This window comes from Vigna umbellata, chromosome 1 (genome assembly GCF_029865625.1).
Source record: "Vigna umbellata cultivar VRB3 chromosome 1, Vumbellata_1.0, whole genome shotgun sequence".
Taxonomy (NCBI): domain Eukaryota; kingdom Viridiplantae; phylum Streptophyta; class Magnoliopsida; order Fabales; family Fabaceae; genus Vigna; species Vigna umbellata.
The window spans coordinates 92,895,642-92,919,908 of NC_142165.1; the positions used below are offsets into that span (position 1 = coordinate 92,895,642).

Genomic DNA, 24,267 nt, shown 5'->3' on the forward strand with positions numbered 1-24,267 from the left:
AATCTACTCTCAATTATCCACAAATCCACTCAAAAAAATAACAAAAATATTACCCTCAAATCTATTCAAATTCATTCAAATCATCTCTCCCAAATCATCTCCCCAAATCATCTCAAAAGAACAAAGTCTTAAAGAGAACTGAGAGATAAATGATAAAAGTGATGATTGAAAGAGCGAAGAGTAAGAGAAGTGGGAGTAGAATGTTACGTGACTAATGGTTTAAAAATGACTTTTTTTTTTCAGAAATATGTCAAAATAATTATAAGATTTTTAAAATTTTAGTAAAAGTTGTGTGAAAAGTGTGAAAAAAATATCTTTAAACACTTTCAAGGGCTAGTAAGAGAGTCTAGAAATACGTTTAGCAAATTTTAATAAATATAGTTTAAATAGAAATATTTTATTTAAGAATAAAATTTAAAAATTTTCCAGATGTAAATTATTTAGCATAAAAATATTTCTTAAGTAATTTATTAAATTTAAAATAAAATAATTACTAAAATTATATAGTGAGTAAAAAAAATGGTGAAATACATTTATTAGTGTGTTGGGGAGGTATTGCCCTTATAAACTACTTATTACATGTAGATACTTTTATTAAAAATAAAATTAGGAAGAAATACTGTGATTTTTCTTGTGAGATATTTTTAATAACAAATAGTTGTAGACGTTTTGGTGAAAGTTTTTCCACAAAATACATGTAGATATTATTTGCATAGCTATTGTAATTACTTGTAAAATTACTTATTGTAATTATTTGCAAAATTACTTATGTCCATATCAATTATATTTTCTAGCGAACAAAAGTTTGCGGCCGAACAATTAAAAAACAACATAAATATATGTACATATATAACATCATAGATATAAAAATGTGTAAGTTACAGTTATAGTATTTTTTTTTTGTCATTTCTATGTATGAAAACCCATTAGCATCATTTTGTGGATGATATTGATTGTATAATTTTTTTATCTTTTTTTGCAATTCCACTTTCAATAAATGATTCAATCTTTTATTTCTTATATGATTAATCATTAGAAAATTAGCAATAAGACCCCGTGTTACATGAACAACAATAGGAAAAAAAAATTTAACAACTTTTTAACAATAATAATAATAATTTGTGATCGGTCCATTTTTAATATACAGTTTACTAAGAAAAGTCGTTAAAATATCAAGATTCATACTGCAGTTTTTTTATAATGGGGAAAAAAAGAGAGACCACGAAGAAACCAGGGAGCAGAGCACCCCTTCCATCATCCTGAAGTAAGTACGATGGACAAAGTTTGACCATCTCTGTGCAAACATGCAGTTGACAGCATATTTGGAAACTCTTACTGACTAAACAGACCAAAACGTAAGAAAGAAAAACGGTTGAAAAAACCAGGATAAAGAGAGAGGAAACACTCTTGTTTGAAGTTAATTATCTATGATTACAAAAAAAATTATATATATGTATGGGGAGAAGGTAAATAATTTACAAAAGGAGTGAGCGGGGTATATTGCATGAAGAGCTCTTAAAAATGTCACCTTCCACAATAGCTGATCTCAAGCTAAAGCATTTACACACTAAAATTATGAAGTGAATTTTCAATGATATATTGAATGTCAGCTCGCATCCAAATTGTTGGTCTGTTGAGTTTTGCTCAATTACGGCCACTTGAATAGGTCAATGTACTTGGACTCGACCCCGCGATCAGAAGGAGAATCTTAGATCAGAATGGGACCGTATGTTGAATTGATATACAAGCCATTAATGATTTGAAACACAATGGTGTGGGTACTACCACGACCTTCGTATCAAGGTTTCTGTTATAACTTTGAGTGTTGCCTCCAAGGGCACCCCCCATCAAAAGCATGCTCCAACACATCTTCTACTCGTTTTGCCAGCAAAATCTGTTAAGGAAATTTAAAAGATAAAATTGTGATTTTCTGCTTCATTTCAGTGCTGATAAAACCTGATTGAGAAACATTAAAATGTAGAAAACGAAAATAGGCATTTACAAGACCTACTGAAGGTTTGAATATACTAGTTAAAAATAAATAAAGAATTTTCAAGACCGTTGAATTGTCTAGATTAATAGGAAACATGGTCACTCGTAGTCGTAAAATGTGCAACCGTGCAGCAAAACATGGCTGTTGAATTACCTCCAAATTGGCTAGCACTGACGATGGTACTTCAACCAAGTCCTTCAAGTTCCTTTCAGGCAGGATAACTCTCTTAATACCATAACGATGTGCAGCTAGTATCTGAAATAATGAAAAAGGTCATTTTTACCACCTTTTACAACCTTAATCTTTCTTAATCTCTTTCTTGAACATGTTTAATTAGATACGATCAATGCAGTTAAAGCCGCACAAAACTGGAAAACTAACTATTACAAAAGCATTAACTCCATCTGAAATAGCAAACTGGGTTAATATAATTCTACCCAGCAATTGGTTAATTTCTTTTGGTAAAAAAGCATAATAGAGTTAATTAAGTCTCTATAAGCTATGAAGCCCATAGCGCCTAAAAGCACAAAAGAGATCCATTTTCTGTATGTCTATCCCAAATAATTCACAAAGATACGTATCTGTCATTTTTCCTCAAAGGAACGAGTGTTGAACTCAAACACAGACAGAGCATGCTAAAAAAATTAAGCTCGACCAAAACCAAACAAAAAATACAAAATAGGACAGATTAAAATACTCTATTATGGGATCGAAGAGTTAATTAAGTCATTAAAAATAATGCTAAGCTATTCCAACTTCTGACAACAACCAAATTTTATCTCAGAAAGTGAAATTGGTTACTGTTATGTGTACTGTGTTGTCAATGGAAGGCAGCAGGCAAAACTTACTCTTAGTTTTACGGTGGACAGCGTGGCAGAATGGAAAAAATTATAAAATCTAACCAAAAAACTTACACATTGAATAGTATGTATTGCGAACATGAAAAAACGACAAATCAAATTAACCCATAACAACTCACAAGTTATGAACTTATTTTTCTTATTTTTCATCCTACTTTCATCCTACTTTACTTTTTTGTCCTTATCATCAGTATGTTTCTTAATTTCAGCCCACGCTCTGAATTCATTCTATTTAGGTCAATAGTCCTGTCTCAGAAAGTTGACAAAGGTCCAAAAGATTTAAGAATTTTACCTTATCCTTGACACCACCAACGGGTAGGACCAGACCTCTCAATGTCATCTCTCCAGTCATAGCCGTGTCTGATCTCACCCTTTGCTGACTGAAAAGTGATACTAATGCCGTGACCAAAGTCACACCTGCTGAGGGACCATCTTTAGGTACAGCACCTGCTGGAAAATGTATGTGTACATCACGACCCTCCAAAAGACTAAATCCCTCCTCAGCAGCCAGCCTAAGATCAGTTGCCCTTGCCCTTACCTACAAAACCAATCCTTCATAGTTAAATAAAAGCAAGTAATGATTCCCGATTTAATCCATATGTTGAGCATATATAACAGTCTGATGGCATCTATAAAAAGGAAAATGAGAGCCAAAGTGTACAACAAGCATATCATGCTGATACAGCCTTCAATCTGAATGACCCAATTAAGGCTTAAAAATAAAAGAATACTTCACTTGTGCACACCGCGAGATTCAAACAACAGTTCTTTTTTTTTTTCAACAAACACACTTAATGGGCTCTGATGGATACCGAAAGCACAGAAATAGAATAGAGCACAATAGGTGATAGAAATGTATATAATATTATTGAAAGATAGGAAAATAAGAGGAGTGAGACTCCCACATGGCTAGCACAGCACTCAAATCTCATACCTTGCAATTGAATCCTAACATCTCACCACATTCCAAAATCCTAGGACCCATGTGATCTAACCACAAACTAAACCTTTGACTAGTCTTAACGAACACAGCAATGTTAGCATCACCACCCATGCTACTTTTTGGCAACTCAGAAATATGGAGGAAAGCCCCAAATAAAAATTGATAAGAATATTGGGAGAACCACATCATAATAGCTGATCGGGACCTTATAATTGGATCCAAACAGGAACAATAAAATTCAAGATACAATACTAGCAAACCATAACCATAGATAAACTTTTATGAACACGATGCTAGATAAAACCAATCAAGATGGAAGGATAATTAAACAAATTGGATTTTATTGCATACCCATGTTAGAGCAATCTGAGCTGATTCTTTTATTACATCACCAAGCTGTCCAGTAAGATGCAGTTCACCCTTCCCAACCATTGCTGTAGCCTCCACAAACTGAACTTCTCCACCAAAGGCAGTCCAAACTAGCCCAACAGAGACCCCAGGGGTAGCCACACGTTCGGCAGCCTCACTACCATCAAATCTTGGGGGCTGCATTACATGACATCAGATAAATAATTTCCTTCAAAATTTTCTTATGAAAAAGGTTTCATGGTAACATCACAACCAAGCCAATTCATTTACACTTAATATATCAAAGAAATGTTGTAAACATTCATTATAACATACTATGGCATATCAATTACCCCAAGCACTTTTTCAAGCATAGGTTCGTCCACAACCAATGGAGAGGCAATCCTGAATGTGTTTGTGATGTCCCGACTATTGACACCAATAGGTATCACTTCCATCTCAACTTCAGTCCCGTCAGCCAGTCTGTTTTCCACAAGTGGTGTAGTAAGTCCTTGCATCCCTTTGTTTAATGGAACTACTTGTTCTTGCTCTAAAACTCTTACTGCAGCAGCTCGAGCCAAGGCAGCTATATTCCTTTCCAAATTTCTCACACCAGCTTCCCTAGTATATCTGTGAATGACAAGCTTAACCATTGCCTACATCAAAATAGCCCTTCATTAGATTTCTATACAAATTTTCTTTCTAGGAACACAAAATGGTATAGGAAGTATTTCAGTTGAGATTATCCTTTTATAGTAATTTCAGTTCAGACTATTATGCTACATACGATTTCATTAGTTTAATAGCATCCTTAAGAACAAGGACCAAGTAGAAGGAAAGAATGCAATCACAAGGATTAGTAAAAGAAAGACTTCAGATATTCAATCAATAAAATGTAAGATACAACCAAAACATAGAAAGCAAGGATTAGCAAAAGAATGACTTTAGATATTCAATCAATAAATGTAAGATACAACCAAAACATAAAAACCAGTTATTTTCCACAATGGCAAGACTGAAAAGATATTTACAGTTATGGATACTATCAAAATCAATTGCTCACCCGTACATTTACAATACCATGTAAACTAATAATACTTCATATGTTTGTCTTCTTATTCCTTTTATTTTTGCCCTTTCCTTGAATGAGAAGAAACTTTTTATGTTTCCGAAACTATTTTTGTATAATCAAAAAACATTCGCTACCTCTGGAATCTGAAGAAACTCAGAACTCAATCCATGTTGGTCTAAAACTCTTGGAATCAAATGCTGCATAGCTATGTGGAGCTTTTCCTCAGGTGTGTATCCAGGAAGCTCAATTACTTCCATCCTATCACGAAGTGGTGGAGGAATGGGTTGCAACCTATTTGCCGTAGCCACAAAGACTACCTTGGATAGATCAAATGGAACATTCAAATAGCTAGCTAACGTTAAGGAATCCGACAGATTTTTTTACAGTAAAAGATAAAATATTACTAAATAGTGAGGGGAATGCTTTGTTGTCAGTAACAAGGAGGATAAGAAATCGTTTGGGCAATGTGCGTTAGAAGGGAAACAGGGCGAAAGTGAACAATTCTCGTCAAGTAATAGATATATTAGGGTATACATTAACACAATTTCCTTACAAAAAAAAAACTTGTGTCAAGATTAACTTACCCTTAACAATCAAATGTCAAAAAGGAAGATGGTGAAATCTTCAGAAAAATAAAGTGAAGGTAGCTAGATCAAGTTCAAAATAAGAATATAGTTTATGCTAGAAAAAAAAAAAAAACTCAATTATGGGCAGACAAGCAGATGGTAAAAATGCAAAACAGGTGTCTCCAACCAGGAAATAGCTATTGTATTATTCATTCTTTCAACTTAAGGCTCTTTTATGTGGCTAGGTGAGGCGTGAAAGGGAAAAATTTTCATCAGAAAGGATGTCGGGGACTGAAAAAGTATCATCCGATCTAACAAGGCAGGAGAGCAAATTCAAGGAACACATCTTGAAAAGTAAAGGATACTGATCGTTGAATGATTTATTTTGTTCTGGATCAAGAACCTCTAGCAATGCTGAAGCTGGATCTCCACGAATATCAGAGCCTGTCTTGTCAACTTCATCAAGCAACATGACAGGATTGCACACACCTACTCTCTGTAAGTTAGATGTAAAATGAAATGATCAGTATAAAATTCAAAGAGAGAAAAACACATCAACAACCATATTATATATTCAATTTTGTATGGTATAATCTTAATGCTTTCCCTTAATGACTTGAAATACACGTTATAATGTGAGAAAGAAATAAAACAGTATCCAAGCTTTAAAATACTTCGTATGAAACATTATGTTAATGTGAGATGATGTCTTCTCACTCTATATATGTACATCGGTAAAATATGATTACTAAAATTATCTTAATTTCATACAAACACATTAATTAGAAAAATATTATTATATAGATGGAACATTTTTACAATGTAAAGAAAAAAGAAAACTTAGATACTATTACGACCACAAGAGAATAAAGAACAACCCCATGAGTTCACTAATCAAAACTATTTATTAAACTCCATATTCTCTCTGAAGTATTATAAATTACACAAAAAATATATATCCAGCATCATACGATCATAGAAGAATAAACAAACTGTCAGTGGATCCGCTAATGAGTAAAAACTACTTGTTAACCCACGTTTTAACATTCCGATCGTTCAATACCAGTGGCCTCCCTCCTTGACAAAAAAAGTTGTAAGGAGACATGAAAATATTATGATAGGAGGATTTTGTATCTCCTTGTCTCCTATTAATACCACAACAGTTTTTATATATGAAAATAACATGATAGGAGGATTTTGTATCCTCCTAAAAACAAAGAAGCAAACGAGAGTTGATTAAAAAACGTAGATCAAGGGGGCTCTCTATTGCATTTGCATATCTGATTCTAATTTCTGAAACTCGTCTATGTAATTGACAATATCCCTTATGTTATCCTCTATTGAAAAAAAAGTCAAGTTAGATAATAGTGTTTTCGTTTTAGTCCATCTCTGTCTATAACTCTGACTTCAAATGAGAGTGCACTGAAAGAAGTGAGAACTGTCTGATCTAATACTCTAGTCATAATCATATGCACCAATTACTCAAAAATGAGGCCCTCCAAGTCTCAATATAAAAATTACTAAATCTCCTTTCTTATCCTCCCTTTCTATTCTAACTGATAAGCATTTTCTGTAATACAAGTTTTATGTAAGCATTTTGGAATCTTAGATCTAGTCTTTATGCATCCTAATTCTGACTCAGTTCTATTCTCATTTACTAGGAGTAACACTGATTCAGTCCTAATACATCGATCATATGCACCAAACCCTCATAAATACAGTTTTCCTAATTCCGACTAAGTTTTAGCCTCATTCACTAGTCCTAATAACTCATTCATAGAGGTTTAGTCTCGATGCATCCTAGTTCTGAGTAAGTTCTTGTCTCATTCACTAGAACTAATACTGATTCGCTCCTAATAATCCATTCAAATGCACCAAATCCTCATAAATGCAGCTTTTCTTCTGTACAAGAGGCCCTTCCAATGTCGAGTAAAAAAATATACCGAGTCTCCTGTTAACTCCTCCATTTGTATTCTAACTGAATCAACATTTATGTACTACAGTTTTGCATAAGCATTTTGGAATTTCGGATTTAGTCTATATCCAACCTATCCTAAAACTGACTCAATTCTAGTCACACACACTAGGACAAAACCAAAAGGCCTAGGCCCAGAGAAAACAAGAAAATGAAAGCATTCCATCTCTCATAATCTAAAACTATCAATAACCTCACCCGTGTATTTGTAAATGTCATGCAAATCAGAGGCTATTACAAGTAATGTCAGAAATTTTAAATTCAGTTGAACCTTTAATCCATCTATGAGCCGCCCAGGCATGCTTCCAACATATGTTCTCCTATGTCCTCTAATATCAGCCTCATCCTTGACTCCACCAAGGGATATGCGCACAAATTTTCTTCCCAAGGCAGCAGCAATAGAAGATGCCAAAGATGTTTTCCCAACACCTGGTGGCCCAACAAAGCACAACACAGGACCCCTTGCATCTGGTTTAAGCTGTAAAGTATACATGTACTTAAATTAGTAACTAATTAAATTTCAAATACACTAGAAAAGTATAGTAAGAGTTGTTTGACAACCTTGCGAACAGCCAGGTATTCAATTATCCTTTGCTTAACCTTCACTAAACCATAGTGATCACTATCAAGTCGCTTCAGCGCAGCTTTTAAGTCCAGCTCAATCTCTTCACTAGCTTTCTGCCAGGGCAGGTCAGCAAGAAGCTCTAGGTAAACCCTTGAACTGTTATACCCCGGTTGCTGTGGCTGCATTTTTTTAAGCCTCCTGAGACACAAATTAGTAAAATGAACCGATTGTCTATCTGAGGCTACAAAAGCACTTAAATTACGATAGTATCATTTTCTTTTTCATTTTGCAGATCATATGTAACAAGTTATTCCCTCACAAAGTTCAATCCTAAGTTCAGCACCATATCTAACTATGTTCCCATTGAGAAGTACCTCAACTTTGATATTATCCTTTTCATTTTGCAAATCATATGTAACAAATTATTCCCTTAAAAAGATAAATCTTAAGTTTATCACTACATCTAACTATGTTTCCATTGAGAAGTACCTTAACTCTCTGTGTGCATGTTTCCATATATTCTGTGGCATTCTTGCACTTTGCATTTTTCTTTCGAGAGCAGCCAGGTCATCCTCATCATCATCATTATCACCAAGCTCCTCTTTTATGGCCCTCATCTAAATATATAATACATAAAGAGAACATTTCAATTAAATTAACACACATAAACAAAGCAGAAAAATGCTCCAATGCAGCATTTCCTGCAAGGATTTATCTAAACCGAGAGAAAATACATTGCTATTTTTCCACATATTTATATATATATTCCGGTCATTAAGGAAAGAAAAATTATCTATTAAAGCATACTATGCACGAGGACTTCCTACTTGTCATAATAATCTGAAAAAACTATTGGCTTGAAACATTTAATTGAATTTTAGAAGGATGTAACTCTCCTCTCAGTATAACACCTATACCCTTGCATTTGTATATGACAAATAAATCATGAAAAAAGGTGCAAGAAAACTAACCTGCTGGCGCAAAAGAAATTCTTTCTGAGATTTTGACAATTGTCCTTCAACCTTTTGAGTAATTTTCTCAGCCACACGAATTGACTGTTGGCATATACAGGCACAAGTAGAATTAGTGAAGCTAAAAGACCAAGCCAAGTCAAGCGTCAGTAACTCTATTACTCACCTGTAAATGCCTGTCAACTAACTCAGTTGCTTTTGAAAGCCTCACTTTGGGGTCAACTGAGTCCAGCATAGATAATTGTTCTTCAAAACTTATCTCAAAACTAGCAACAAATATATCAGCCAACTTGTGAACTGGAACGTTATCCAAAAGGACTTTTGTCCTTCCACCAGTTTTTTGTTTCTATAAACAAGCAAGGAATTGTTAGCTAAACAGAAAGGATGGCAATCCCAAAATATTAAAATTAACAGTTTATGCATATAACTATAAAACAGAAGTTAACATCAATAACCCAAAATATTTTAGGCAAGCATAGACTGAAATGGTAAATTCAACTAATATTTATATTATCCTAGGTTTTCTAGAGCTAAAAACTCAAATAACAATTTTGTATTTTCAGTAAATGTTAAGTGCTAAAGGTAAAAGCTTTACCAGCTCCAAAACAGAAATAAGCTCCATAGCAGTAGCTTTGAATTGGCGAGACAACATTATGAAATCTGGGTCTTGCTCCACTTGTTCCAGCTCTAGATTATAAAAATGGAAGCAACTAGTCTTCAGAGTTAATGAATTAAATTTTATCAATGGTTGAATCATCATGAAACAAGTATAAAATTCCTTTTTTCCATTTTACCATAATGCTAAAAGCCACACTGTTAAGCTGAAAACAACAAAATTCTTTTTACTGTATACTTCTCACGAGGAAAGAGCATGCTAGTTTAAAAGGTATTAAAGTTCAGGTACTAAGAAGTGCCTTGAAAGCACCAGTAAATGGTATGGTTTAGTCACATGAAAGGGGTAGAGGATCATGAAGAACATTGGAGGAAGTTGTTAAAAGGGATGTGAAGGGGAATAACTCTCTAAAGATTTGTTTTTTGAATTAAATGTTCAGTCAGAAAACCAAAACTTCAGTTTATAGTGTTTACATCAAGTGGAAGGCATAGGTCTCCAAATAATCATTTAACTGTTTATAGAAAATAAAATATCAAATTTCTGGTGGAACCCATCACTGTCGAATATACAACTCTTACAATATAGATTTCCGACACAGAAGCTAATACTGAAGAAAGAGTACTAACAACTTACCAGTCTTAGTCATTTCAAGGGAAGTTATCCTTGCAGTATGGTATATTCCTCTTGTGCTCAGTTCCTGTACTCTAAATCGGCATAAACCTTCAAGAACAACTGTGTACGTAACCCTCCCACTTGGTTTCTCCACTCCCCTTGATAAATGTAAGGGTCGGGCAGCTACTCCCCTGGAACCAAAGTTGATAAAAATCCACCGAAATTTTCAGGTTTCATTTTGCAACATTTGATCAGATAAGTAAGGGCTAGTTTGTTTTAAGAAAACATTTTCTGTTTCCATTTCCTGTTTTATCTAATTATTACACAAATTCCACCTATTTTTCACTTTGTTTCCTGTTTTTAGTGATTTCTACATGAAATGGAGAAAATACCAAAATGTTTGTTACACAATTTCCTATACAAATGTTTGAAAATCAGAAATAAAGTGAAAATAAGGTGATAATAGTAGTTATCATCAGAGAAAATAGAAAACATTCTGTTCAAACTAAACAAGCCATAAGTTGTTCAATTGATAGAATTACAAAATTATTGTACTTTTTTGTAATTACCAACATCTAAAGGTAGATATACAAAAGAAGCCATCAGTTCAGGCAAAAAAGAAAAAGACAACAGACTTTTGAACTGTTACAATTTATAACATCATTAAAAACGTTCAACTTATACCACTTAATCCAAATTGCAGATGGAGTGATGAACTGTTAGAATGTATAACATTTATTATCAACTAACTTGATCTGAGATTATAGAATGACACAAAAGGTATTCGTTTGAGTCTTACCTATTGTGCCAATGAACAACATCATTCTGCTTTTTTGTGTCAAGCTTATGAGAATCCGATGAACCACCTTGAACTCTTGTGTTTTGATTTGCAGAATCAGTGCCTGTGCTTATAAGGAAGAGGGGAAAAAAATTAACATTGGCAAACCAGGTTTTATTTGGTCGAGGTGAAAACAAAAAAGAGTAAATAGTTCTTCTTATCCTAACAATGTAAAGGTTTTTATATTCAATCCCCCATTGTCTTCCATGATAAAGAAGTATGATTGTTGAATGCTATAATAACTATCTTAAAAGTCATGCCAATAATATACATTTGTATTGGTTGACAGTGTAAATATTTCTACACTAATAATAGTGTATAAAAACTAAACTTAAAAAAAAAACAATTTATCACCTTCAGATACAGTAGGACCTGCTGGCTTAATTTCAGCAGCATCCCGCACTGGCAGGATGCCAATCAACCCCTTCTCTTCTCGCTGCCAAAGCTCTTGTTCCACCAACTTCACACTTCAGTAAACGAAAGAAACAGTCACAGGTAATGCTTAAAGACATCGAGAAATTAAAAATGTTGAACTTTTTGGTACAGTCAATGAGTCACTTTTGTTTTAGTAAACCATTGTAACTAAAACAAAAACAATAAATGAACAAGTAAATACCAAGTGGACAAAGTATCCTCTTTTTACATGAATTGACAAAATAATCCTTAGAAACATAATTTCAATGTCAGTAGCACTCTTTACTGTTAAATGAAATGTACTTAAAGTCACAAAACTGCGAGCTAGTGAGACATCAAATAAAAAGTTGACCCATAACTTAGAGTACCCACTAGCAAATACCCAGACAACAAAAACGTGTTTAAGAGGGACCCATAACTTTAGGATTACCAATAAATACCAAGCTAACAATAATGACGCGTTCAAGAGTTGAAAAAAGAGTATTAGAAACTATCTTGCCAATATTTCTCTCATCCTGAAAACGAAAATTCCATTAATCCTCTCCAAATATCATTTATTTTAGCTGATCCTTTTAAACTATGGAGTCTAATTTCACCCAAAAATTCCATCAATCATCCCTAAATATTCATTTATTTTAATTTGTCAAATTAAAGTTTGTAGTAAAAAAAACAACACTCAGCCATGTTTGCCTAATTCTTGTAATTTGAGAACTAAAGTAGCCACCTAAATAACTTTCGGAGACTGTAATTTAACTGATTGGGGTAAATTAAGGAGCAAACTCGAAAGGAGATCAACAGACAAAGCTGCGGATTATAGTAATAAAAAACTCCTCCGGATCAAACAAAACAAGCACTCAAAACAAGAATTGGAGGAATAAAAGTTAATATGTCGTATTAATTAAATGCCAACTTGAAGGGGAAACGGAGAAGGAGAGGTACCTGGTAGGGGAAGTGCAGCGGATTCTGATGATGGCGCCGGGTAAGAGAACCTTGTTCTTGAAAGGGAGAATCGCCAAGCGACTAGGCAGCTCCACCGATTCGGCCATGGTCGGAACTCAGTGAAAAAAGGGCCCTCGATTGGATTGATTTGTAAGAGAGGAAAAGAGAAGAGAAGAGAAGCGAAGGGTGAAGAGATGAACCAACGATGGGAATAAATACAGAATCCGATTCGAAACAGACAAACGATAGGAACTAACTGCCTCTGTTTTCCTCCCAATTTTCATTTTTTATTAGTATCTTCTATTATCTTTTTATTTTATTTCACGTGTACTATATTTTTTATCACTGACATATGTCATATTATCTAAAACTTTTCTAGAAAGCATTTAATAAAACTTCAATCATTTATCATTTCCTCTACTTATTATAATTTAATTTATTTAATGGAACACAATTTGTAGTTTTACAAATATTTAGTTTCATATAATTATAAATGTGACTTTGTTTTAAATTTATCAATTTTATTATATTTAAATTAAATGCTTTAAAATGTTATATAACATATTTTTAAATTAAGATAAAAGGGTATGGTGGAGGAAGATATTTGTAGGCAGCCGCAAATACGTCTCCAAACATAAGTCTAACTTTTGCTATGCAATTCCATGACAAAAAGAAAATCGCCAATGCGTCTCTTATATAAATAAAAATATTGAATATTTTATTAGAAAAAAGGTAAAATTTTCAATATTTAACTGCATGTGTAAACGGTGAGTTGAATCCCCTAGATATTTTTTTAACTATTACTTAAAGTATAATTGTTAAAAATATTATAAAAGTGGGTAATTTTATCATGTAAAAATCCATATATAAAAACTGTTGTGGTATTATTAGGAGACAAAGGGGTGTGCTTATTAAGGATAAAAATTATGAAGTTCTTGGAAGAAAGTTCCGTATTGAGTTAATATACTGTATCTGTACTCTTAATTATTATATCTTACGTCGGTACACACACACATATATATATATATATATATATATATATAAAAGAATAGAATGTACAATTAAAATTTCTTAAATGTCCATAATTACTTTTTCTGACACCTTTAAATTTTATTAGTATTATTATAAATATTTGTATTATTACTGTTATGTGTATTAATTATATAATTAATATTGTATATTATTAGTATTATTTTTTGAAATAATGTTAGTATTAGTCATGATATTAACTTTATTAGTATTAGTATTAGTATTATTATTAACATTAGAAATAGTATTACCAATAACAATAATATTATTAGTACTGTAGTATTACTATTAGTAGTGTTATTAGCATTATTAGTATTAGTATTGGTGTTATTGATATATTAATATAAATGTTATTGCTGTTAGTATTATTATAAATATTAGTATTATTATTACTGTTATTAATATTAATTGTTAGTATTAGTATTATTTTTAGTAATATAAATAATATTATTATTATTTAAATTAATATTAATATTAGTATTAATTGTATTAATGTTATTATAATTATTATTATTACTATTATTATTAGAATTAGAATTAATATTACCAATTACCAATACTAATATAAAACTTCATTCTCCACAAATGATATTTGTAATGTTTCTCATAAACGGTTTCTCATAAACGGTTTCTCATATAGTAAATGGAGTTTCACACTGAATTAAAATATGATGTTCACATGTTGTTTAGTGTGAATAATGATTTACATTTACTTTCATAAAACAAACCAAGAGTATAGAAAATTGTGTTTTAGAATTGATAATAGATTTTAAATAATAAAATTCAATTATTTTAATATTAAAAGTTTAAAATATAAATAAAATTTTATAAATAAGTTTTATTATTTTAAAATCATATCATTTCTTCAAAATCCATTTTATTTAAAGCTCTCTCACCTCCGAGAATTTATATCTCTGTTTGTTTGTTTAAATATTAGAGACTGTCATATTGATCTTTGACATGAGCTTTCTACTTTCATCCAATCAGTTTTTCTAAAATAGTAAGTTGGTTTTTTTGCCTCTTTCTTTGGTTTATTTAATCTTTCTATGCATGTGAACCATCTAGGATGGCATGTGACATTTGAGTTTTCTTTAAAAGTCTCTATTGATCAATGATTCTAATGGTGTATTCTGATCATGTTTGTGTTGTTCATAAGCATATATAGAACTTTCTATACTTTAAGGGGTATTTTATAAGGTTCTAGATCCATTTGATCATTTTTCGGATAAGGAAAGTTAATTGCCTTATGTTAAAAGTCATAGATATTTTGAGAGTTGTAAATTTCATGTTTGATTGGTTGATAATGTTTGATTAGTTATTGATGTTTGAGATGTTTGAAAATCTGGTTATTTAAAATGTTTGTGTACTATTTACATTATTTGAATTGGTATTGAATTGAGAAACTTAGGATTTAATCATTTGAATAAGTTGGTTGATAATGTTAATTTTTACTTATCTAAACATAATTTAATTGACAAAATCAGCTTCTTTACAGCTTATTACTTGTTTAAATATGCATTATTATCTTTCTTTTGTATATAGTTATATTTTGAGTTACAATTATTAATTTATATCTCTATTCCCCTCTTTTTCTTTTATATACATATTGACTTTCTAAACTACAAATTATTTGTAGGATTGTTTCTGTTAAAAACTTAATTATAAACTTAAAAATATTTATTATTATTTTTTCTTCGATATCTAATTCATTTTCATTAAACACATAAACCAACATCAACTTGTGTGTTTACACGAGTTTAAAACTAGTTTCAGTGTAACTTAGTTAAATTTATATAATAATATAGTAATATAAAAAAATTGTATATTATGTGAAATAAATTTTATACTATTTTCCCAGTAAAAAGAATTAGTTAGTGGTTGAGATTCTGAGAACGAAAATCATTTTTTTCTTATTCTCTAAATCTTATTTTCCCGAAATACCTTTCTATTCTCTTTCCAAATCCTAAAACTGTTTTTATTTTTTAAATAATCCACTTAAAGGAAGTGCTATATATGCGAACATCAAAGTTCTTTATCAATCTCCCTTTTAGGTAATTTTATTTCCTGTCATTTTTTCTAATGATATATTAATCTTTCTTTGAATGCAACTTTTTTCTCATTGCATGTGACCTTCTTGTTAAAATCCCTTCTGGTAGAAACTCAAAAATTGTATATTGATCATTCATCAGGCCTTTTGTTGTGTAGATAAAGGATTTTGAGTGTGAAGTTGTATAAGAGAAAGTATTGTGGTAAGAAAAACATTTATAAGTGAAGTTTAATTTGAAATTTGAGATCTTATGTTGAATTTTAAAATAAAAGAAATTTATTATATATATGCATGAAGACTTTTAGTGTATTGCGGTTGTTTGGTTATTTTTAAGGAGAAATGTTAATTAAAGTTGAGTCTAAGTGTATTGAAGAAGGCTTGAGGTGTGAGATTATCTGACTCTACTAGTATATGTAACATCTCGTAATCTCACATTTGATAATTCGTCATTTATATATTGTAGCATTACATTTAAGGTAAATATCCCATAATCTCACACTTGAAAATTCTTCATTGGCACTGAATCAGACGACATTCCTTCATCTGCTCCCGTATAACGAATTATACGATTATCCCACATACACAAACACAAACAAGTAGGGTGAGCTAACATGCAACTAATCATTTATAAAACATGCATAATTACTTTGATACACTCAACAAACCTCATATAATAATTATGTCAGACACCCTCATACCATCATACAACAATCGCATCCATTACTTTGATACACTCAATAGACACTCATTCCATAATACCCAATAGACACTCATTCCACAATACCCAATAGACACTCATTCCACAATACCCAATAGACACTCATTCCACAATACCCAATAGACACTCATTCCACAATACCCAATAGACACTTATCCGGATGATACGTTGATGAGTGGTCACGGGAGGTTATGCACTTGTGATAACTTCTACTTCTTCTTACAAATACACTTCCAAAATACTCCATATCATCCACAAGGTTAGTCCTCAACACTATGTCCAAAACCGGCACATAGACCAGGACCTCCTGCCCCTCTCACCACATAATTCATCATTCTCTACTTGAGACTGGATGATTATTAGAGTATCAGGATAACCTCCAACATTAGGACCCTCAACATCAACATATACACAAATACCATATCATTACAGAATCTCTCCACGATACTCATACCATGCTCACATTCTTCAACTCATATTATACTCTTACTAAATCTCCCAATAATACTCATATCATGTTCAGATGCATAAATTCAAATCCAATATAATAAATTAAAATCATCACAGAAATCATACAAAATGAATATATCACAAAATAAATTAACAATACTAAAATATCACCATAAATGGTCACCGGAGAAAAATCAAATGTTTGACGAATCAAACTCACCATAAACGTCAGTACATATGACTAGTCACAACTTACTGGATTTGACCAGGGCTGCTCTATGATCAGGGATGTACCAACTCCGGTTTTTAAGATTCCTCTATCCTACCATCACAATTATAATTCATAATTCCATATCTACCACAATAACATGAATTCATCAGAAGTTTTTATTCCAACAAGATATATTGCACAATAATTTAATAGTACATAATCTGTTCAACAAGATTTAAGTTAAAAACTGGTCGAGTAGACTTCCAAGAAAGAGAGGTGCGTCACAATGGACAACTTAAGTACCAAGTCTTTCCTTAGCCAAAGTGTTCCTCAACTAGCTTTAACAAATTTCTTATTTACAGATTCAAAACAACAGCATATAATATTAACACAGAAATTCAATATAGATAGATATACAGTAAGCATTAACAGTATTCACACAGAATTTTAAGACATGAATAGTAATAAAACAATACTAAATCATAATGTAAAAGCTTAGAAAATTTAGGTCCCCTACCTCTATTCCAGACTTAATCTCTTGCTCAGAATTCGTTTCTCCGAAAACCCTCCAGAACCTCTACTCTTCTTACAACTAAAAATTTCTTCCTAACTTTTTCTTCTCTATTTCTCAAGATTTCTCACTTAATTATTCCTCTCTTTATGCAAAATAGTCTCCCCTCTCATGGCTATTTATAGTCCAAAAATTTTACTATTCAACAATTTTTTAATATTATTATTTTAATCACCACTTACATATTGGATCCCTCAATAATGCCTTAAAATCTGGAGTGCTTCATCCAGTATCAATATTTTAAATTTTTTTTTTAACAAAAAGGTAGAAAAGAGTTTGAACCCATGTTCTTGAAATCACCACAATTTTCTACCATTTAAGCTATCAAAATTTCTTATTTAACTTTCCACATTTTATTTTTACATAAACTTATTAATTATATTTTCCATTCACAAATAAATATATTACTACTAGTAATAGAATTGTTACAATTAAGGTAAATATTTTTCATGGGTCTTACAGTATCTAACTCACAGTAAAAGAAAATAACTAGATTATGAGAGTCGAATGAGGATTCACAGGAATATGATATGATATGAAAGATTATCATATTCAATAAGTTAGTGAAATTAACCCTGCAATATTTGTTGAGATATATGATGTTATATTTGAATTATTATTGTAAAGAAAAAGGGGAGGAGGGTCAATATGAAGGGACTATAGTCTCACGAGTCTATTCAATATACTAGTCTTCTAAAAGTAAAAATCTATATATATATTATGATATGTTTAATCGTTGACCTTTCCTATGAAATTTTATATATATCAAATATTATTTTGTACAACATTTATAAAATATATGAAATTTTATATATATCAAATATTATTTTATAACATTTATAAAATATATAATGTATTTAGATTGACGTTATTCTTATGAAAATTAATTTCTCCTTGCATTTAGTGTGTCCTTTGTTTTCTTATCTTTCTTTTGCCATCATATTATATATATATATATATATATATATATATATATATATATGCGTGCAGAAATAAGAACGGAAGGTGATAATAGCACCTTGATAAAATGAAAGAAATTAATCTATAAACATTATAAAGATGATGGATTGTATTTTTTTTTAGGAAACAGTATTAAGTTGCTAACTTATATTTTAAAGTACTTATCTGTTTAGCTTAATATATTTTGAAACATTTTTTAGAATGTAAAGAATAAGAAAATGTGTTGAAAAAAAATTGTACAATTAAAATTTATATGAAATTTGTATAAAAAAGAGATATTTTAAAAAGTTATGAAAGATTTAATAAAATAACATATAAATATTTTATAAATAAAAAACTAAACTATAATATAATTCATTTTACAAAAACTCAAGTTCTATTATTAAGAATTGTAATGTAAATTAATTCACACGTAACGTTGGAGAAAACATATGATAATTACGCATTCTTAAAAAAATTTACTTATTACATAGACAATAAACTTTGCTAATATAATTTATAAGCGTATTTATGATAATGTTAAGAATAAAACTATAATACAAGCATAAACTATAATCAAATATAGGTGAAGGGATAAAACATGTTTTGAAGGAATCATATTATCTTTTTAATTAAATAACTCTTTTGTTTTTCTATACATTCTTTTAGTATTATATATATATATATATATATATATATATATATATATATATATATATATATATATATATATATATATATATATATATATATATTATTCTTCTACGAATTTACCATTTCTCATTAACTAAGTAAAAAATTATAAGCTACTCCAATTCGAAATTTTTATCAAAATAATACGGCTGGAGTTAAAGTTTCTCCCAAGTCAAATATTTACAACAAATAACGTTATTTTTTTTCCTTTTACAAATCAAAATTCACTTCTTCTTTTTTTTTCTAAAATAACAGATTTTAATTTTTTTTTTCATCAAAATAGCAAATTATGTCAAGTAATTAGTCAAATAACATAGTTTCTAGTAGCAGTTAAGAATTAAGTTTTTGAAGAAAAGAATTCTCAACATGATTACGTGAAATTTGGCCAAGAATCAATTTAGAATTTGGTATTTTAAGTTGAGTTTTCTTTTTCATTTTAAAAAAAGGAAAGATAATTTATAATTTTGAGTTTTAAAAAAATAATTATTTAAAAATTGGTTTGGAAAATAATATCTTAAAACAAATACGTATTTAGAAAAATAATTATATGAAATATAGTAATTAAGAAAAATGATTATTTACGAAAACATATTTTAAGCAATAAAAGAATTATTGACAAAATTAACATTTATAAATTTGAAAAAATTTATTTTTATAATTTGTAATCATGTGATGATATAAATTAGGTGAATTGAGTCACAATTAAATATAAATATTTAGGTTGTCATATTCTTAAATAGAAATTTGTATCTTCCTACCAACTATATTTTTAAACTAAGTAATAAAAGTGTGATCTAACAATTTTTATTATATTTATGTTAACCCTCTTATTTATTAAATATTTAACTTAATATATTATTGTGCCGCGAAATTTCTTCTTTATAACTTTACTACTTTGATCAAAATGTTAGTCCAATTCTCCTAAAATTGTCGATGCAAGTTGTGGATATTAGAAATTTCAATGTGAATCAGAACTTGCATGACAATACTGTAACCGGGAAAATGAAGCTTGAGAATGCATTAGTGATCGAGTTGCATTTGGAATTATTGATTTATGCTGCGTTCTTTTGTGTTGAAATAATGGCATAATGTAAGTAGCATTTGGAATTATTGATTTAAGCTGTATTCATTGGATTTATAAAAATTGAATAAGCTTTTTTTTGTCATTCTACATTTAAACAATTAAATTAGATTTATTTTTTGAAGTTTATAAATCAATATATAAACAAATTTGATTGGATGTTAAATTCAAAACTATATTTTAAAAAGGGAATATTTGGAGGCTTATAAATTGGTTTCATACTGATTATGAAATTGATATTGTGTTTACAATTGGATTTAAATTCAAAAATAACTTTTTTAATATATATATATATATATATATATATATATATATATATATATATATATATATATATATATATATATATATATATATATATGGGGTTTGCTAACGCGCGTACGCCTCTTTTTCAGTTGGTACGTTTTAGCAATGTGTATCGGGTTTTAGTAGACAAAAATATCCTTATGTATCATGAATTCTAAGTTTTAAGGTTAAGGGTATTTTAATAATTTTCATTCTCAAAACTAAAAAAAAAACCCCAAACCCTTACTCACCTCTCTCATTCCTCTCAACCCTTTCTCTTTCATCTTTCTCAGTCCAATCTTTTCTCTGTCATCCCTACTGTAGCCCCAATTAAAAAAATAAAAAATTTCTCTCAACCCTTTCTCTTTCATCTTTCTCACTCCAAACAATCTTACAAAAAAATGATTTTATAATGAGTTTTCATCTTATAATTTTTGTCTTATCTAATTTTATCCAATTTTCACAAGCATAAAAGAATTGGTAATTCACTTGGAAAAAATCAGAAATACTCGTTGTTAAACAATTTCTTACAAAAAAATGATTTTATAATGAGTTTTTATTTTATAATTTTTGTCTTATCTAATTTTATATAATTTTCACAAGCATAATGACATCAAAAGAATTGGTAATTGGCTTGGAAAAAATCAGAAACACTCATTGTTAAACAATTTCTTACAAAAAATGACTTTATAACGAGTTTTCATTTTATAATTTTTGTCGTATATAATTTTATCTAATTTTCACAAGCATAATGACATACAAAAGAATTGATAATTGGCTTGAAGGGTTTTTTTAGAGATGATGATTCAACATATGCACATGATGAAATTAGAGAGGTTAGTGAAGATGGTAAAATTGAAGAGATCTTGAATGAACCTTTGCCTGAAGGTGAATATGTCAATGACTCAACTCTTTACAAAGGCAAATTGTTTAAAGGCAAATGCTTCTGATTTTTTCAATTGGAACTACAGCAAGGATGACAGAGAAAAAATGTTAGAGTGAGAGAGATGAAAAAAAAAGATTGAGAGGAATGAGAGAGGGCACTAAGGGTTTGGGGTTTTTTTTTTTTTTTTTAAGTTTTGAGAATGAAAATTATTAAAATACCCTTAACCTTAAAACTTAGAATCCATGATATATAAGAATATTTTTGTCTACTAAAACCCGGTACACATTGCTAAAACGTACCAACTGAAAAATAGGCGTACGCGCGTTAGCAAACCCATATATATATATATATATATATATATATATATATATATATATATATATATATATATATATATATATATATATATATTTTAAAAAAATGTTTTTTTAGGATATAAATATGTTTGGATCATTCCTATTTTATAAAATGTATAATGAATTAATATTTTCATTGAAAAACGATTTTTTATACTTTATACATATTTTTATGTAGATTTAATTACAATATTTAATATAAAAAATATGAATGTATATCACTTTCTAATAAAAATTAGTTTTACTTAATAATTTAATGTTAAGACTTGATAATATAAAAATATTAATTTACTAAAATGCATTTAAGAATTCATATCTGACTTTACTGGTTGATTCAGTTTTTGTTTTGTCCTTTTAAAATATTCAGTTATATTAAAATATGTTATAATCACACTTGTAGCTTATTTTACTGGTATAAAAGTCTTTCTAATTGTTAGTGTTATTTTTTTCCAACAACAAGTGTTAACATCGTTAATATATAATTCACATAATCTGTTTTACACGTGTTTTAATGAAATTCCTAATGTTTATAATGTGTCTCCTTCATTAAGCATTATTGTCTTTTAGACCATTTCCACGTTTTAGACACTTTGTGCATTATGGTTCTCTTCATGTACAGTAGTTATTTTTTAGTCAGATATTTTAATAGCAATATTCTAGATTATGTCAATTTTAAAAATTGTCACACATTTTGTTCGAACAACGTTTTGTAAGAAACATTTTTGGTCTATCTTTGACATTTAAGGCTAAGAGATGATATAAGCACATCATGTGTTAATTTTGCAAAATATAAGTGTTAGTGTAACATGAATTATAAAAGATATATGTGCAATTAAAAGAATAATAAAAATTAATTTTAAAAGTCACTTTAAAATGTTAAGAGTACTGAAATAACAATTTTAAATGGAAGGAAGTGAATTACAAGCGGTGTTCTTAACACCATAAAAACTACACTATTTACTATATTGTAAATCCAGGATTGATACAAAAATAATTTCCGTAAACAGATACAACTTAGACTTTATATATATATATATATATATATATATATATATATATATATATATATGGTGTTTGCTAACTTGTGCTTGTTTTTTAGTTGGTATATTTTAGTAGTGTATCGGGTTTTAATAGACAAAAATAACCTCACATATTATGGATTCTAAGTTTTAAGTCAAGGGTATTTAAATAATTTTCATTCTCAAAGCTAAAAAAAATAAGAAACCCCCAAATCCTTACTCACCTCCTCATTGATCTCAACACTTTCTGTTTCATCCCTCTCACTCCAACATTTTCTCTGTTATCTTATGGTAGCCCCAACTAAAAAAAATCAGAAACACTGACTGTTAAACAATCTTACAAAAAAATGATTTTATAATGAGTTTTCATTTTATAATTTTTGTCTTATCTAATTTTCACAAGCATAATGACATATGAAGGAATTGGTAATTGACCTGGAAAAAATCAGAAATACTCCCGGTTAAACAATTTCTTAAAAAAAATGATTTTATAATGAGTTTTCATTTTATAATTTTTGTCTTATCTAATTTTATCTAATTTTCACAAGCATAATGACATCAAAGGAATTGGTAATTGGCCTGAAAAAAATCAGAAACACTCATTATTAAACAATTTCTTACAAAAAAAGGTTTTATAATGAGTTTTTCATTTTATAATTTTTGTCTTATCTAATTTTATCTAATTTTCACAAGCATAATAACATCCGAAGGAATTGGTAATTAGCTTGAAAGGTTTTTTCTATAGATGATGATTCAACATCGGGAGATGTTAAAGAGGTTAGTGAAGATGGTGAAATTAAAGAGATCTTGAATGAACCTTTGCCTGAAGGTGAATATGCCAATGACTCAACTCTATACAAAGACAAATTGTTTAACGGCGATTGTTTCTGACTTTTTCACTTGGGGCTACCGTAGGGGTGACAGAGAAAATGTTAGAGTGAGAGAGATGAAAGAGAAAGGATTGAGAGAAATGAGGGAAATGAGGGAGGTGAGTAAGGGTTTGGGGGTTTCTTGTTTTTTTTTAGTTTTGATAATAAAATTATTCAAATACCCTTGATCTTAAAAGTTAGAATACATAATATATGAGGTTATTTTTGTCTACTAAAACCCGGTACACTGCTAAAATGTATCAACTGAAAAATAAGCATATGCAAAAAATAAATTGAATTAAAAATTTATTCTCATTTAAATTTATGCTCTTACACCTATATCTACATATATGACTGTTTATTATCACATTTCATACTAAATCAACACATACAAAAGTAAGTTA

General features: G+C 29.7%; 1 protein-coding gene across 1 annotated transcript; it reads right to left on the bottom strand.

The window, feature by feature from the left end:
• Positions 1 to 1,387: 1,387 nt before the first annotated feature.
• LOC148206824 (lon protease homolog 2, peroxisomal-like) lies at positions 1,388 to 12,937 on the bottom strand. Its single transcript, XM_088104795.1, has 17 exons — positions 12,710 to 12,937; positions 11,711 to 11,823; positions 11,318 to 11,420; positions 10,540 to 10,709; positions 9,889 to 9,980; positions 9,460 to 9,639; positions 9,294 to 9,377; positions 8,812 to 8,939; positions 8,319 to 8,520; positions 8,029 to 8,235; positions 6,148 to 6,278; positions 5,351 to 5,564; positions 4,498 to 4,800; positions 4,148 to 4,342; positions 3,146 to 3,391; positions 2,147 to 2,248; positions 1,388 to 1,894 (listed from the first exon to the last, which is right to left on the bottom strand). The coding sequence occupies exons 1-17, from the start codon at positions 12,814 to 12,816 to the stop codon at positions 1,811 to 1,813; spliced, it is 2,661 nt and encodes an 886-aa protein (XP_087960921.1). The 5' UTR covers positions 12,817 to 12,937; the 3' UTR covers positions 1,388 to 1,810.
• Between the last annotated feature and the right edge of the window lie 11,330 nt (positions 12,938 to 24,267).

Excerpts from the sequence above, each read along its gene's own strand:
- LOC148206824 (XM_088104795.1), bottom strand. The coding sequence starts at position 12,816 with ATGGCCGAATCGGTGGAGCTGCCTAGTCGCTTGGCGATTCTCCCTTTC. Across the intron at positions 6,279-8,028 it reads GGCTCATAGATGGATTAAAG|AGAGTAGGTGTGTGCAATCC; the intron begins GTTCAACTGAAT and ends TCTAACTTACAG. Across the intron at positions 1,895-2,146 it reads CAGTGCTAGCCAATTTGGAG|ATTTTGCTGGCAAAACGAGT; the intron begins GTAATTCAACAG and ends TTTCCTTAACAG.